A 15,576-nucleotide genomic window follows, 5' to 3' on the forward strand; every position below is an offset into this window, starting at 1 on the left:
CATTCAGGTCTACAATCAGACCCTCAAAATTAATTTTATTGTGAAATAAACAAAAATAATATGTCACTTTTAATTATCTTCTTGTAATTAAAAATTAATACCGATAATTTTGATGTCAATTTTCTTCATATATTATTGTTTGATTATATTGAAAATACGTTTCTGATAATATATATCACACATTTAATTATGAAATAGTCGAGGAAATTGATGTCTAAGAAAATACCGATAAAGTCAACTTTTTAAGTTTTTTTATGTTTCAAGGTAGTTCGGGCACGATAAAAAATATTTCAATGGCGTTATTAATATATAGATATGAATGCACATGCTGCGAATTTTTTTCTGGTAACTCAGATTCAAAAGAAATTAGAAGGAAGAAGTCAGAGAATTGTATTTTACGCAAATTAAAAATAACCTTTGCTGTAAGTTTTCATTTTAAATAACACAAAATGATATTTTCTTTTCGTTGAACAGAAATTACACGGGCTTTTTGTTAAACAATGTTTATTAAGAACATCAATTATAAATAACAATTTAATTACAGAATCTTAGGTTATTACGTTAGTTTTTAAATAGTTGACAAGATTTGAAGGCAATAAAGACCTTAAAAGTTTTCAGGCACCCTGTTACACCAGTTTTAATTTGCATTCATAATAATTTTACAAGATGATGATACATCTAATTTAATTTAACGCATAAGCAAGTGACTTTATTCACATTTGTATAAATTAAATTCCATTTAGATTTAACTAAAAGTATATGTTTATGCATACAATCAATCTCTATGCGATATATGATCTCTTTCCCTTGAAAAAGCGCTATATGTAAATGTACCTTAATTGTGTATTTTAGACAATGTTTCATACAAATTATTTTAATAGTTTTGGCTTCGGGTGCGTCTGCATGTAAAATCCATAGAAAAGCACAAAAAAATAAAGAATTTTTGGTTTAAATCAACGTATCTTACATCACTTGAGAATGTTTTTGTGAATGGACGGCATTCAACTATAATAATCGTTTAAAGACAGTTCGTAAGTGGATGTAAGCTGTACTTTAATTGTCTTCAAAAAATTAAGTTTGTAAATTTTTGAATAAAATTGTATATTCTCATGTCACTCTTTCGTCAAGCCTTTTTTAAATTTCAATTATTATAGATTTCTCAATTTTTGTATAAATTTTGGTGTTTTACACTCGATGTTTTTACGTTCACAGTTAATGCGTTTAAGGTATTCTCAAAAGCTAAAGTTTTTTATTTTTAATTTTGAACCTTACGGAATTGTTTTTGATACTAAGAAAATGGTATATTTTTGAAAAATTTCTGTATTAATTAAAACGATGTTCAAATTTATTATTTTCAGAGAAACATGTTATACATATTTCATATAGAATTAACGTTTTAAAACTTGAAACATTCAAAAATTAAATTCTAAATTTGATTAAACCAATAGTTCAGAATTCGGAGACTATCTTCTTTTTTTTAGCTTCGCCAATTTTTCAAGACGGCTAGATGCAGCCTTGAAATGTTTACAAATATTATGTCAATATAAATTTATTATACATTTATTATTATGAATGTTGATAACATTATTCATGTAAGCTGACATTAAAATAAAAATTTGATTGAGACCTAATTGTTAGCATTAGATCAACTGTATCTCTCATCATTGTATACTAATTTCAGCTCTAAATACAGTCATTGTATTCTGTTGGCAATTGGAAGGATGTTTCGGCGCTTCCTTAAGTTACTGGCTAATTGCATACTCAAACTTTTGTTCTCATTTTAAAACAGACGTTTCCTAATGCCGGCCCACCACACTCTATAATTTTGTTTCCATGCCATTAGTTGTAGGTGAGTGAAGATTAGAATGCTCATAAATTCAACTTCTTATACTTTTACAAAACATGAATTTGAATTAAATTTTTATGTGGATGAAATTAATTCAATTATTCATAAATAAATTCTTAGTTTTTATTTTAAAGGCCAACATTTTTGTTTGTTGTATTTTGACTGCTTTATTTGCAAACTTATTGCCCATATGAAAGATTCAGTACACATTTTCTAATTCTGAACGCTTTAAATTGATAACTTTATAGCTTTGAGTATTTGAACTAATAATATCTATTGATATCTATTGATATCTTTAAACAAAAAATTCTTCATTTTTAATGCTATAATGTTTATGATTTTTAAAACGTTCAATTTTGACATTTGTAATTCTTCAATTTTGAGTTTGGTAAATTGATTTAAAACAATGTAGGCGTTTTATTTTAAAGGTATTCTCTTTTTTAACTCCTGCTGCCACATGCCAATATGGTTAAAATCCGAAGTTTATAAGGTTCGTGTGAAAATATTTTGTAATAAGTATTATCCCAAATCACAGTACATGCGAGTATAAAACTTGACACAAACATTTGTCCTGGCTTGAGAAAGGTTCACCTGTAAAAATGTTTATATTTCCCCTTTCAGTTTTTTTTATATTTATGCCATATAAAAATTCTAAAAAGACTTTGCGAGTAAAAAGGTTTGTTCAAGAAACATATTTCACGCTCAATTCTTAGAACATGCGCATATATGCGCATCTTTATTTCCCTCTGCATAGCAACGTTGTTCGAGCCTATCGGTGTCTTTATTTCCCGTCTATAAGCTCACTGCCAATCACTGTCACAGTCACTTAATTCTTTTTAAACGGAATTTCACCGATCTTCAAAGGGTATATTTCCTCACAGTAATAATTCTTCGATTTAATAGCATGCAAAAAGTAACTTTCACTACTAGTTGACGCGATATTTAAATTTTTTGACAGTTTTTTAATATAATGGATAAATAACTGTCGTGAGGGTACTAAAGTGTTCTCGCATGAGTTCTTAATTTAAGATCCTAGTAAAGTAATGTCGTTTTAAAATTCATGAGGAATAAGAAGTAATTTAAACAAATAAATAATAAGTAAAAACCGTTTTTATTCAAGTAAGCAAAAGATATATTTTTATATCTTAATGCAAATTAAAGATATATATTTAAAAAGATCATTTGCTTCAAAAACTGATAATGTTGAAATAATATATTTTCAGTCAAACTTTAATAATTTTAAAATAAATGAAAAATAAGACATTTAAAAAGGAATTGTTGGTTTTATGCATTTTTTTTTAATTATACAGGAGAACAAATTTATTTTCAAAACAGCCGTTTCCCTTAGAAATTCAAAAGGTTAAAAAATGATTAATGAAATATTTTTTTAACTCTTTGTTTTCATATTATTCGCAATTATGTCAATAAAAACATATTTTTAATAATTGCAAAAATGAAAATATATCAAAATCATTTTAATAAATAACTGATCATTTGAAATAACTAAAAAACTGAAAACGTGTAAAATTATTTTTTTGATGCATTTAAAAAAATAAGATTATGTTCTTCAAGTTTAAAGAATTTCAAATAACTAATAAACTTAAAAAAACTTAAAAAACTAAATATGTTAAAAAACCTGAATAAGTGAAAATGTTAATAAATAAAAAAAACCTGGTCCCTCTGTTCTTCACAATTATATATGTAAATACATATTTTTAAAACGACTTTCATTTAAAGAAGCTTAAAAAATAACTTACTAATTTATAAACATTTAAGGGGCCATTAAAAAAATACGTGATACATTTTTTTAGGAACTTCTGTCTACCTCCCCCGGCTTGCGTAATGCCTTTTCTATTGGTCTTAACATGGAGAATGATACATCGGCACACTCCCTCATCCTGAATGTATCACGTATTTTATGAATGACCCCTGACAAAATTAGTAAACAGTAAAGCTAAAAACTCCCAAATCTTGGAAAAAACATGACATGAGCGAACTTGAGAAAAGAAAACATTGAAAAGAATTTATTATTCAAAAATAAATAAATTACCAAGCAAAATGTTTTCAAATTAAAAAATGTAACCACTCCGAAGAGGTTTCTAAAGAGTACGATTACATTTTTTAATTAAAGAAATGTTTGTTTGATAATTTATTTATTTTTCATAATTAATTATTCTTAACTTGTTTATTTTATTAAAATCCCTTCTGTAATGGCATCTCTATGATCTGAGAGTTTTCAGCTTTACTATTCACAAATATTTTCAATTTGTTATAAATTATTTAGTTCATTTTTTAAATTTAGAGTATTTTCAAATGTTTTCATTTATATCATTATGAAACACACGAAGACCGAGATTAAATTTTTTTTACATAGTCAGTTTTTTAGTTTTGATCACATATTTAGTTATTTAAAAAAATTTTAAGTTATTTTATTAGGAGAATTGAAAAAATATTTTATTTATATAATTGTAAAGAACAGATAGACTGAAAGTTTATTCAGATTTTTGAATTCTTTGGTAATTTATTGTAAACCTGGAATAGAACAATTTTCAATTTCCAAGCCTTCTTAAAGCATAATCTCATAACAAATAGTTACTTGTTTATTTATATCTAATTAGAAATATATGTTCCTCATTTGCTTAACTTCAGGCGGAATGCGAGAATGAGAGCAAAAAATGGAAATTCCATTGGCGAACAAGAATAAAAGAGAAATGATATTTTTTATCATAATGAAGAATTACTTTGCCCATTTGACTTTGCCCACTTATTCAGTTAGAAAGTCTCTTATCTTTTTAACACGTTTTGTTACCAGTTTGTATACAGCTATATAAAGCTACGAGTATATAAAAAGGATCTACTCACGAGATAAATTTTCATTCAATAGAATCTTTGCTAACATGAATGGCCTATTGTCAGTGGTCTTTAATATAGAAATCAGCATTTGATTATTTCAATTCTAAACCGGAAAATTGAACGAAAAATAAACTGTAAACTGTAGATTTCTGTTCGACGATTTTCGTCGTGAATTTCATTATTCAAAAATGAAAGCTGTGTTCTCATTTTAAATCCACTGAAATTCCGCTCGTCTCCGCATAATACATTAATCTAAAGGTGAATGAACTTGCTTGAAGTGGTTTTTTCCTATATGGAAACACTTATAGATAAACAAGGCTGACGCGATGACACAAATAATTGCAATTGGGAGACTTGATAACATCTTCTTTCCGGGTGAGAGTTTGGTTCCAGTGGCCCACAAATACCAACTCCACTGACCAAAGCCGGTTTCTGAGTTCCCGAAACGTGTGCCCTCGTTTTTGCCCTAGGCGATTCCTTCGACCTGATTTACCATTGCAATCATGATATATATATATATATATATATAATCAGGAATTCCAATTGAAATATTTCATAATGTATAGATATATTCGATATATCATTATACGAATCGATATACCATTTACCATATGAATTTTCCCGTCCAATCTTAATTACGTTTTTACTTACTATCACGCGAGATTACCTCCAGCATATCTTAACGCTTATTTAATGTGGGTATAAGCGAAATGTGTTATAAGGAGATTAACAATTTTATTTACTTAGAAATACTACATTTTTTGATGATAAGAATTTTTTTACTTTAAAGCACAAATCTAAAAAATTATGTAAAAAATGTTAATAGCGTAGAATCGTCTGACTTTTAATTCAAGGATTCAATTTATAATGATTATATTGCAAATTTGATATGTAGTTAACGCGGGAACATTCTAATTAATTTAAAAATAAATTAAACGTATATAACTTTAGAAAATATGCATAATTTACTTGAATAAAATTTAAATTAAATGTCTGTCATTGACATTAACCCGTGCTTCTTATATATTCTTTGCGGTCAATAGTACAGAACATTAGTAGGCAAATCTGTTTAGCAGAGAAACAGAGAGAGAAAGAGAGAGAGGTGGGGGGGGATGAGTTGCCCATGTAGGGAATGCAAATGATTTTGAAATGTTTTACTATTTTGCATATTTCAAAGTTGACAGCTATAGTAAAAATTTCAAAAGTCAGTAGACCAAAGTTACTAAAATCGTCACTGCGTTGAGAAAAGTTACCAGAAGTGGCAAATTTTAATTTCTATAATTTTTATTCTTGGGAATGATTTGCTATTTAATTATTTCTATTTTTAACTCTAGTAGGCAGAAAAAAGGATAAAGTTACTTGAATACTATAATATAAAGGTCCTAGCTACATGTTCTAAAAATGCCGTACAAATAGTCAGATTTAATATTGAATAAGAAAATGTGTCATTTTAGCGATAGTTCATACAATGTTAAGTTTAGATGCAAATATATTCTTTTTTGAACAAATTTGTTGAAAGAAGAAACCCACTTTTCATTCACTGATTGTCATTACCATTTAAATGTTAATTTGAGTACGTGCTGACGACTATTGATTCGACAGTAGAAAGTTCAGTGAGAGTGCATTTTTTATTTGAAAAATATTTCGAAATATATTTTGAAAGTATTACTTCGGAAAAACATTTACCGCTATTTAAGATTTTTTCTTTGGAGACATTACCATTTATTTTTGGATTGTTTCAATTCAAATTTAATATTATCGATTTTATTTTGATGCTTGATTATAAAATTTGTTTTGCCTTGAGCGAATGATCATTAAATAAACATTTGTTTGTATTTTTCATGTAATATGTACTTGAATTTGAAAATGTACAATACTGAGTATTTGAGAATATAGAATTAATCAAATTCGAAACACTTAATTTCTCACTATAGCTTTTAACGTCGGAAACTTCTGTGATTACATGCTTAATTTTCTTTCAATTATGTTAACGGTGATGCCGATGTAATGATGATAAAAGTTTAGAGTGATAATTTTTGTATATAATTCAATTAAAACAATCAACAAATAATATATAATCATTCATTTTTATTTTTTATTACAACAAATATTATTGCCAACATTATTTAATGTAATTTGTTCAAATAATTCCTATAAAGTCATCAGAGGAGACTTAATAGAAAGAACTATTTGTATCTATCTTAAAATCTTCACACTTGATATTTTTTTATGAAATTGAAAATAATATCAAACGACTAATTTTCATCAGTAAATATCTCGGGAAACATGTTTTGAGAACAATTAGGAGAAAGAAGAATTTCTTCGTGCGTATAAATGTCCATTGTGTAAAATTGACTCATAAAATTAGTTTATAAGCTTACAAAAGAATATAGAATAAATAATTTGTATGCTAAAATCGTATCATCTGGTGAATGAAATAAGTACTTTTAACTCTTTTAAAATCAAAATTTAATTTAAAACCTACATTTTCTTAATATATACATACTTTTGATCAATTAAATCAGTATTTGAAATTTTTTAATTTTTAGAGTTTTACATAATCTCTAATATTAGACTTCTTTCGTTATCTACATAATATATGCCTTATTTTCCAAAATCTTCAAAGATTTCATTATTCTTAGGTTTTCCAGAACCAAATTTAATTTCTGTAAACCTATAGTAACCATAATATTGTTTGAAAGCTTTGAAATGTTTCCTAAAATTTTGTTGGGTAATATATTGATGGATCTATTTCAAATGTCACACAGATGATAAGGGATCAAAAAGAAAACTTTTCAGTGCGCTATTTGCAATAATCTAAAAGTTTAAGTAAACTAAAAATTTAAATTTGTCCACATAGATCTATTTACCATGTAATAAAGAATTTTTCTATAAGAAAAATTCTAAATCTATGAAGAATTGACTTCTTTAACCTGCATTGCCTAATGGGTAAACCGGAACTGCCGTTAAGATTAAAAATGTATTAAACGTTATTCTCCGTATCTGTTGATCATTTTATTCTTATTACACCCATGTAATTATTTTGTAGCAGTTTTGATCCTGTGCCAATTTATTCTCTGAAGGTATATGAAATAATGCTTACTTCCATTGTGCCAAAAATTGGGGAAAATAAAACAATTCTCCTAATTTTTAGATTTGAATAATTAAAACATTTTGTTAGGATCTTTAATGGTAGTCGGTTCTCATTGATTGAATCATCACCTATAATCTGCGGCTTTTAAATCTATTTACAAGAACTTTAATTTTTTGCATAAAAACAGTAAACCAACATTTTCTTATTCAGTTGGTTCAAAAAATTCTGTAATCGGCTTGTTTACGATCCTGTTGCCTTGCAGGTGGCAGAAGCTTGGATGGTCGACCGAGATGCAGTCACTCAGCCGAGACGAACATTTGTAGCCGATAGTCAACCGCCGAGCCTTCGAGACTCCGGAGAGAAAGGATCTGATGATGGCCAAGGTGAGGAGGAGCGTGGCACTTACGGTCGTGATCTTGACCGCCGTGTCTCTTCAGTGGGTCAACGGTCTCAAGGTCGTCGTGGCAGAGAGATCACTCAACCTTACAACGTACGATAACGAGCTCATTCACACCAATGAAGTACCTCACTGGAACGAAACTCAGGAAGATGATGCCATCGAAAATTACGAGGATCAACTGGACCAATTTCCAGACAAGCCAAATAAGTTTGATTTTGACGTCACGCAATTTACTCAGACAGACGATAAAAATCTTCACGGCATCGAATCTGAAAGACTGGCAAATTCTTCAAGTTTGGAAGAAAAAAATCAAACTAGGAACTCTGTGGAATGTGCAAATGGTTCCAACATGTCTTGTATTCAAGCTAATTTTGAACATTTTATTGATAATATTTCCAAACTTGATGAGTACAATGTGACAGATTTGGTGCAAATTGTGAAGAGTGACAATCCGACGAATATTGAGGATGGTTCTGGGGATAAGAATGAATTTTCATTGGTAGAAAAAGTTCATCGTTTTGCCCGAAACCACGTTCTAAAAATACGCGTTCCGACAGATCTTATCTCGTCGAGAAAGTCGAGGATGTTCTTTGGATGTAAGTATTATCAGTGAAAGGTTTGCTTGCTCTCGGCCCACTATCAATGGTGTTTTCCATTAGCGTCACCCCCTCTTTACTGTGGAATAATTTGCTTTTAAATGAGATCGTATGCAAATATTGATTTACAAATACTTCAGTATTTAGTAATGCGTAAATGCGTCTTTTGTTGCTTCAATGGTGTCAACAAATATTCTTCTTTGTTTAATTTTAATAGTAAAAACATTAACAGTAGAATATCTCTGTAACTATATTTTCTTTTCTGGGTTCACTGAAATTAGATCTTCATTTGAATCAAATTTTACACAGCAAAGAGAGAATTGCACCAGAGAATGAAACTTAAATCGCATGCTAAGAATCTTCAGAAATTCCGTGTGCACGTATAATTTATATAATTTTTCCCTTTGCAAAGTTATTACCTACATTTGTGATATTATTTTGCATGAGTATTTGTTATTTAATTATATATTAAGTATTTGAATATAGAGGGATTTCACGCCAGACCCACAAAAATGCAACATTCATCTCTATGATTTTTTAGTTTAATATTAGTGTTTTTCTTTTTCAAATAAAATTATTTTAAGCATAAGATTAACAAAGTAATCATTAATAAAGTCTTAAAAAATCGAGGAAGATGACATTTCACAAATTTCTTCAAAATATATAATTACAAAAAATATTGGAAAACCGAACCTAGGTGATTATGAATTTTATACTTTAGTGAGCCGGGTATAAGATCCTCTAATAATTATTTTGAATTAATATTAGTAAAATCATACTCTTTCGAGGCGTAATATACTTAAAATTGTTTAGAAGTAAGATTTGTAAACTTACTTATTGACTTAAAACAAAATATCACGAGAATTTACTAACACAGTTTCGTATCGAAATTCATTCTCTGATGCAAGCTGAAAATTAAAATCGTAATTATGAGTGCCGCATTATTCTTAAATTCAGCATAATTTTTCAAGAAGCACCATGGCTTTCATTCACATTTGCTCTTAGCTGGAAGAATGACAAATTAAATTTTGCTTAAGGCTCATATTGATGATGCTTTTGAGAAATTGTTGCTTTATATTTAAAATGTTGTACTGCACAGTTTTATATGGCGATTCGGGCCATAAAACTGAAAAATTAAGTGTCTACAAATTATATTTCATATTTTATTATTCAATAAGAATATTGATATAACAATCTGGAATATTCAAGTACTTTCACAAGGAAAAAATAAAGATCTAGACGTTAATTTTTAGTAAAAACACCAATGCTAATTATGCAATAAAAAATATTTATTTCTAGGAAAACACATAATTGTTTGCATTAAATGAAGTTACAAAATTATATTTAAGTTTACTTGCTCACACCAAATTATCAAAATTTTAAGCGCATATTCACACGTAAGCTTTTAAGTATGCAATTGGCTTTTTGGACTAAATTGGGATTGGGATTACCAGGTCAAAATTAACTGAATCTTTCGCATGAATTGATTCTTAATGAAGAATCGGCTTTAGCCCTTTGCAATTTCAGAGCAAGCTTATTCGTACTCTCTCGTGGAGTTTTTTCCCAGAATATACAAGGTACATGAAAGTGGAAAAAATAAGCGGAAATAATGACTGAGAAAAAAAAGGACAAAGGACGATAGTTGCAGCATGGCTTTTCAGGACTAACAAAGCTTTAATCGCCTGGTACTTTTGCTTTCAGCTGGTTTTGAGGGAAAGAGTTCGTTTTTAACAGGCTTCGGACTTGGTTTTTTAGCATTCGGTCTGAAGAAATTGCTGCTGCCGTTGATTCTTGGGGCCCAGATAGTCAAGAGTATTCTTATAGCTCTTTTCTTACCCAGCATCATTGGAAGCATCGGTAAAATTGTTGGCAAAGGTATTTATTTAATTTTTCTTTACGCGAAAAAAATATTATTAATCTGATTCTATTGCATACAATAATAGGATTGTAGAATGTGAGTTTTGTGTAGACTTAGGTATTGGTTTTTTAACATAAAAAAATCTAATATTGATATAATGTTCAATAGGAGTTTCGTCCTTTGCACAATCATCACAAAGTGCCACTGCACAGCCAGAGGAGAATTTCGAGTTTAAGGAAAATTACGATGCCTTTGGAGACGATTATATGAATCGACAACCTGTTGGAACACTTCCAGCATCTGCCATGTACGAAGATGGAATGTTGCAGGTTCAAAAAAATCCCGAAATTGCATCACGGTATTCATTTGTTGACCCAAGAATTCCACATGTGAATACTTTTTCGGATCGTTATTATACTAGGCACATTGCAAATAATGGTCTCTCAACGAAAAAGCAAGATTTTAAGGTATGGATACAAATAATAAAATTAGAGAAAGTTAATCTGCTAAAAAGCTTTCATTCAGTGAAAAAACAACAAAATTAAAAAAAAATTGAACTGGGGAATCTTGAATTTGATTGTAGGTTTGATGAAAAAGTTCTAGTTTTGGCATAATTTCGTAGAATGTGGTTAAAAAAGGTATTAAAATGAAAAAGTATAGAAAAGTTTGAAAAAAATTCCCCATAAATTAAAAAAATACGCCCTTTTAACAAAAAATGAATTATCGAACTTCCTGTAGCTTCTGTATAACGTGTGAACAAATATATAAGGATATCGTGTAATGTATGAGTGGTTAATATCTAAGTGGTCATTATTAAGGTTGCACATATTTACTATACAAAAAGCGTTACGTAGGGGGAATCAACATTTTCAGAAAAAAGCCTTACGTATTTTTTTAACGGCTTCTATGTTGGTATAATTCTAAGATTAATTAAAATACTCCTAATCATAAAAAATTTATATTTCTTCATGCAGTATAAAACAATATAATTTTATCTTTGCCTAAAAATGGTCAACTTTCATCAGAAAATTAAAGAAAATTAAAATGTGCAAAAAAGTGGAAAATCCTCCCGCAAAAATGATAAAAACTCTCTTTTTTTGCTCATTCTGAGGGTAGATTTTTTTGTACATTTTTATTTTCTCACCTTTTTCGATAATAGTTTATAATTTTTAGGAAAAATCAGAATCATTTCTATGTATTCTACGTAAAATATAATATGTTTACGTTTAGGGGCCGTTTATTAGTTAAAGGTGTTATTAACTATTTATGCAATGCATGAAATCTTTATATTTTTTCATACACTTTTATACGTATTTTTTATAGAAGGTTCTCTGAATGAATAGAGAATCTATCCCACAAGATTTAAAGGGGGCAGTATTTTGCTCCTGACGGTACCTTATGTCATCTGTTTTGTAGCCGATATTTTTATAATAATTTTTGTCTTTATTTTGCGTCAAATTCACGTAATTTTTGCAATAGAACCTAGAAATTAAAAGAAGCTAGAAACTAAAAATCTAGAAAACTAGGCAAAACTAGATATTTCTTTATTTCTTTATTAGTTGTTTTTCATCAAATGAAAGCTTTTTAGGTTTTTTACCCCACAAATTAGAGGAATTTTTATTTTTTGAGCCGCCCTAAAGAAGAGAGACAATTTTTACACATACCGAAATTATTTGCACATTCGAACCAACATTTTGGTACCCATAGCCACGGCTCAATTTTTAAATTAATAATCTGTTTTCAAATTGAAACACATAATTAAAGAAATAAAAATTTGATGTTTCACAAAAATTACTTTTTAACTTGAGAGTGTTCCTATCTATAGCTATAATGTACCAATTACAGTTCATCAAACTATCTCTATGGGTCAATTACAAATTTTGTTTATAAGACAAGAATATTATAATAAAGTGGTGAATGCATGCGTTAGTCAGACATGGAATATGATTCTAGTGGAAAAAGTATTTATTGTCGAGACATAGTATATTTCTAAAAGGGGCTTCCGTTCTATTTCAAAATGAGTTCTAAGCTGAAAATAAACGATTTACCAGGACGAGGAGATAATTCAAAGTAAATAATACTGTTTTTTAATATTAACAGTTTTTTGCCTGACATTATAATTTTCAATTCATTTTTCAATTATACTTCTTAAAAAATTCGTTTGAAAGGCTGCCTTTAGTGGAATAAGAAATTGATAAACTAGTACGTCTGCTAGATTAGTGCTATTTGAAAGTTATATTTATAGATTCTATCTCGTATTGAGTTATTGGTTTGATTTGTAAAGTATTATCTTTCTGCTGGAATGTGGAAAATAAAATTGAGAAAAAACTTCTTCTGTGGTATGAATGATTGTCTGTGCCATTTGGTAACTGAAGCAGAATTGATTTCATAATTATAATATAATTTTGCTTTTACGAACGATTATGCAAATACTTGTTTCAATTACAATTGAAGAATTAAACATTTTTGAATGCAAAGAATCTTGAAAATAATAAAATATAAATAATTACCATAATTATTAAATCAGTTTTCTAATCAGTGTTAAATGAATATTCGGTATAGACACAAACAATTAATTCTTTATTGTGATATTCTAAGGCCTATTGATTTTGTGTATAGAATAATATCTGATAAAATTTCTAAAGAAAATATAAATTCAGTTTTTCTCATCATAATAAGAGGAATAATTTCGAAAAATGTTTTTAAAATTACTTATGAACCTCTTTGAAAGTGATGCATGTCCACTCTTATTGATGTTAATAACACTTTTGTATAATTTATAAAATCAAGTTAATTTTTCTTTAAGAGTACAACCTTATTTACTTATAACAATATATTTCAGGAAATTTTAACAAAATCTAGAATATTATGCAATCTTTAGTTGATATCTAACTTCCACGACAATTCAGGAATATAACTGTTTTTCTAATAAAACTTGATCTACGAATTTTACATTTTTCGGTACAAATTTATATAAAATTAAATGAAAATAGATTCTTTGAACAATTTTTGATAAAACAGTTTACCGTTTATAAAACTCAAACCTTTCTGATTTTTTTCCATCTATATGTAGTTTGAAAATGCGAATGCATATTGAATGTTTTTTTTAAATTCTCCAACTAAGTATGAACTTTTAGAAATGAATATTTTTATCATAATAATTTGGAATGCAGTTTTTATAGGTCATATTAATTGTCACAATGTATCTAGCAAGTGGAGAAACTAGTTTACTGCTTTAAACTTTCGCGAAAACTCTGCTCAAAGATCGAAAATAATTACCATACTTTATTTTTCTTTACACCTTTTCTACATATTAAATGTCTTTATTGAGAAGTAAAATTTTTTCTCTCCTTGCAAAAATCAAGACAAATATTTATGAATTCTTTCTAAAGCAGACTTTCTCGTCAATCATTTATAAGTTAAGCATTGCTAGTAAATAAAACTAATGATAATTTTTTCAAAATATTTTGACTTTTATTCATGTCATAATAAAATATTAAAACTTTATTAAAAATTATCCAGTGCAAACTGCATTTTTTGAAAAGAAGGATTTTAAAAAAGGATCTAATTATTTTTCTCAGAATTATGATTCCACATAAAAAATTCTTACTTAAACAATGATAATATATGCTATTCTGATTATAAATTTGTTTTACTCTTTTAATTCTACTTTCAAAAATCTAAGATATGTACATGTACAGTCACGGTGAGCTTCAATAAACCTCAACCACATGATCCTTTATAGTAAAATTATATTGATTGGATATTGCTTTATTCGTTCAGTAAAGTATTTTTTTTCAAATACGAAAATTTCTTTTTCATGATTTTAAAATTTAATTTTTTAATTTCTATTCTTGCGAGTATCATTCTATTACAATCAGCGACGATACGGTGATTACGAAAAGGTTTAACCAGCTTTTGCTGGGATAAGAGTGTTTTTTTAAATATACAAAAGCATCTGTGGATTATTCAGTTTTTGTTATAGAATATAATTTAATTGAAAATACTTACTTAGTTTTCAAGTGAAAAGAAGGATATTGCATTTAAAATTCGGAAATTTAAGAAATAAAAATTCCTCAAAAATAAATCTCTTACGATTTTTAAAATTGCATATCAAAATTATCAAAACATCATTCCAGGTAAAAATTCTTGAAAAAAAGTTGAGTAATATTATTTTTTATAACTTTTTGCACTAAAGGAATATATAATCAGATCTGTTAGACTCTGTATTTTATTTTCAAACATTTCCGAGTAAAAAATGTTTAGTATTAAATTTATTTTTTGATAATCTAAATGTTAAATTTTGAGGAAAATGCTCCCTCTATTATTTTTTTGCACAGAATAAGCACATACTGTGTAAGAATAAAGTTCTTTAAAAAACTGTTAAAAATATTTATATATTTGTTATAGGTTAAAGTTGGTTAAGGTGTACCGTACAGTTCTACATTGTATAGTTCTTCTTAATAAATGATTCTTTGTCTAACATTAGGGACTGATTTTATAAATAAAGCTGATACGTCAGAATAGAATTGGAAAAGTTGAGTAGAAAACTTGACTATTCTTGGAACTGCATTTCTTAAATGGTTTAAATTAACCTATCAGTTTTGTAAAATAAGTTCAAGTTTTTATAAGGATTTTTTAACGAGTGAAATCTAAAAATGGTTTGGAAATTATAACATGAAACAATAAGTTGTCTTTTCTACAAATACAGTGAACCCTAGAGATAGCGCCCCCTGATTTAGTTCTTACCAGAATTGTCGATGCGCCACAAGTAGGAGTAAGAGGAGCTGCGCGGGATGAGCGGCGGTCGCTCAGGCGTGAACAAACAAAAGCATTTTCTACGAAAAGGCACTTTATCTGAGTAATTCCCCACCTCCTCCAGCCTCAAAGCCGGCCAAGTCTCAGAAGTTCACTTAAGTTATTTCTTTT

The 15,576-nt window shown here is 28.2% G+C and overlaps 1 protein-coding gene across 4 annotated transcripts in view; it reads left to right on the forward strand.

The window, feature by feature from the left end:
* Nucleotides 1–15,576, forward strand: part of LOC117167042 — a 34,029-nt gene that overhangs the window by 15,890 nt on the left and 2,563 nt on the right. For 2 of the 4 annotated variants that reach the window (XM_033351616.1, XM_033351614.1), the window contains 3 exons: nt 8,056–8,789; nt 10,491–10,664; nt 10,816–11,114. In XM_033351616.1, coding sequence (XP_033207507.1) covers nt 8,165–8,789; nt 10,491–10,664; nt 10,816–11,114 — 1,098 coding nt within the window. In that variant the 5' untranslated portion in view covers nt 8,056–8,164. Of the gene's footprint in view, nt 1–1,789; nt 1,850–8,055; nt 8,790–10,490; nt 10,665–10,815; nt 11,115–15,576 lie in introns of all 4 variants that reach the window. The other 2 variants (XM_033351615.1, XM_033351617.1) reach the window with 2 other exon arrangements.

This window comes from Belonocnema kinseyi, chromosome 2 (assembly GCF_010883055.1).
Source record: "Belonocnema kinseyi isolate 2016_QV_RU_SX_M_011 chromosome 2, B_treatae_v1, whole genome shotgun sequence".
Lineage (NCBI taxonomy): Eukaryota > Metazoa > Arthropoda > Insecta > Hymenoptera > Cynipidae > Belonocnema > Belonocnema kinseyi.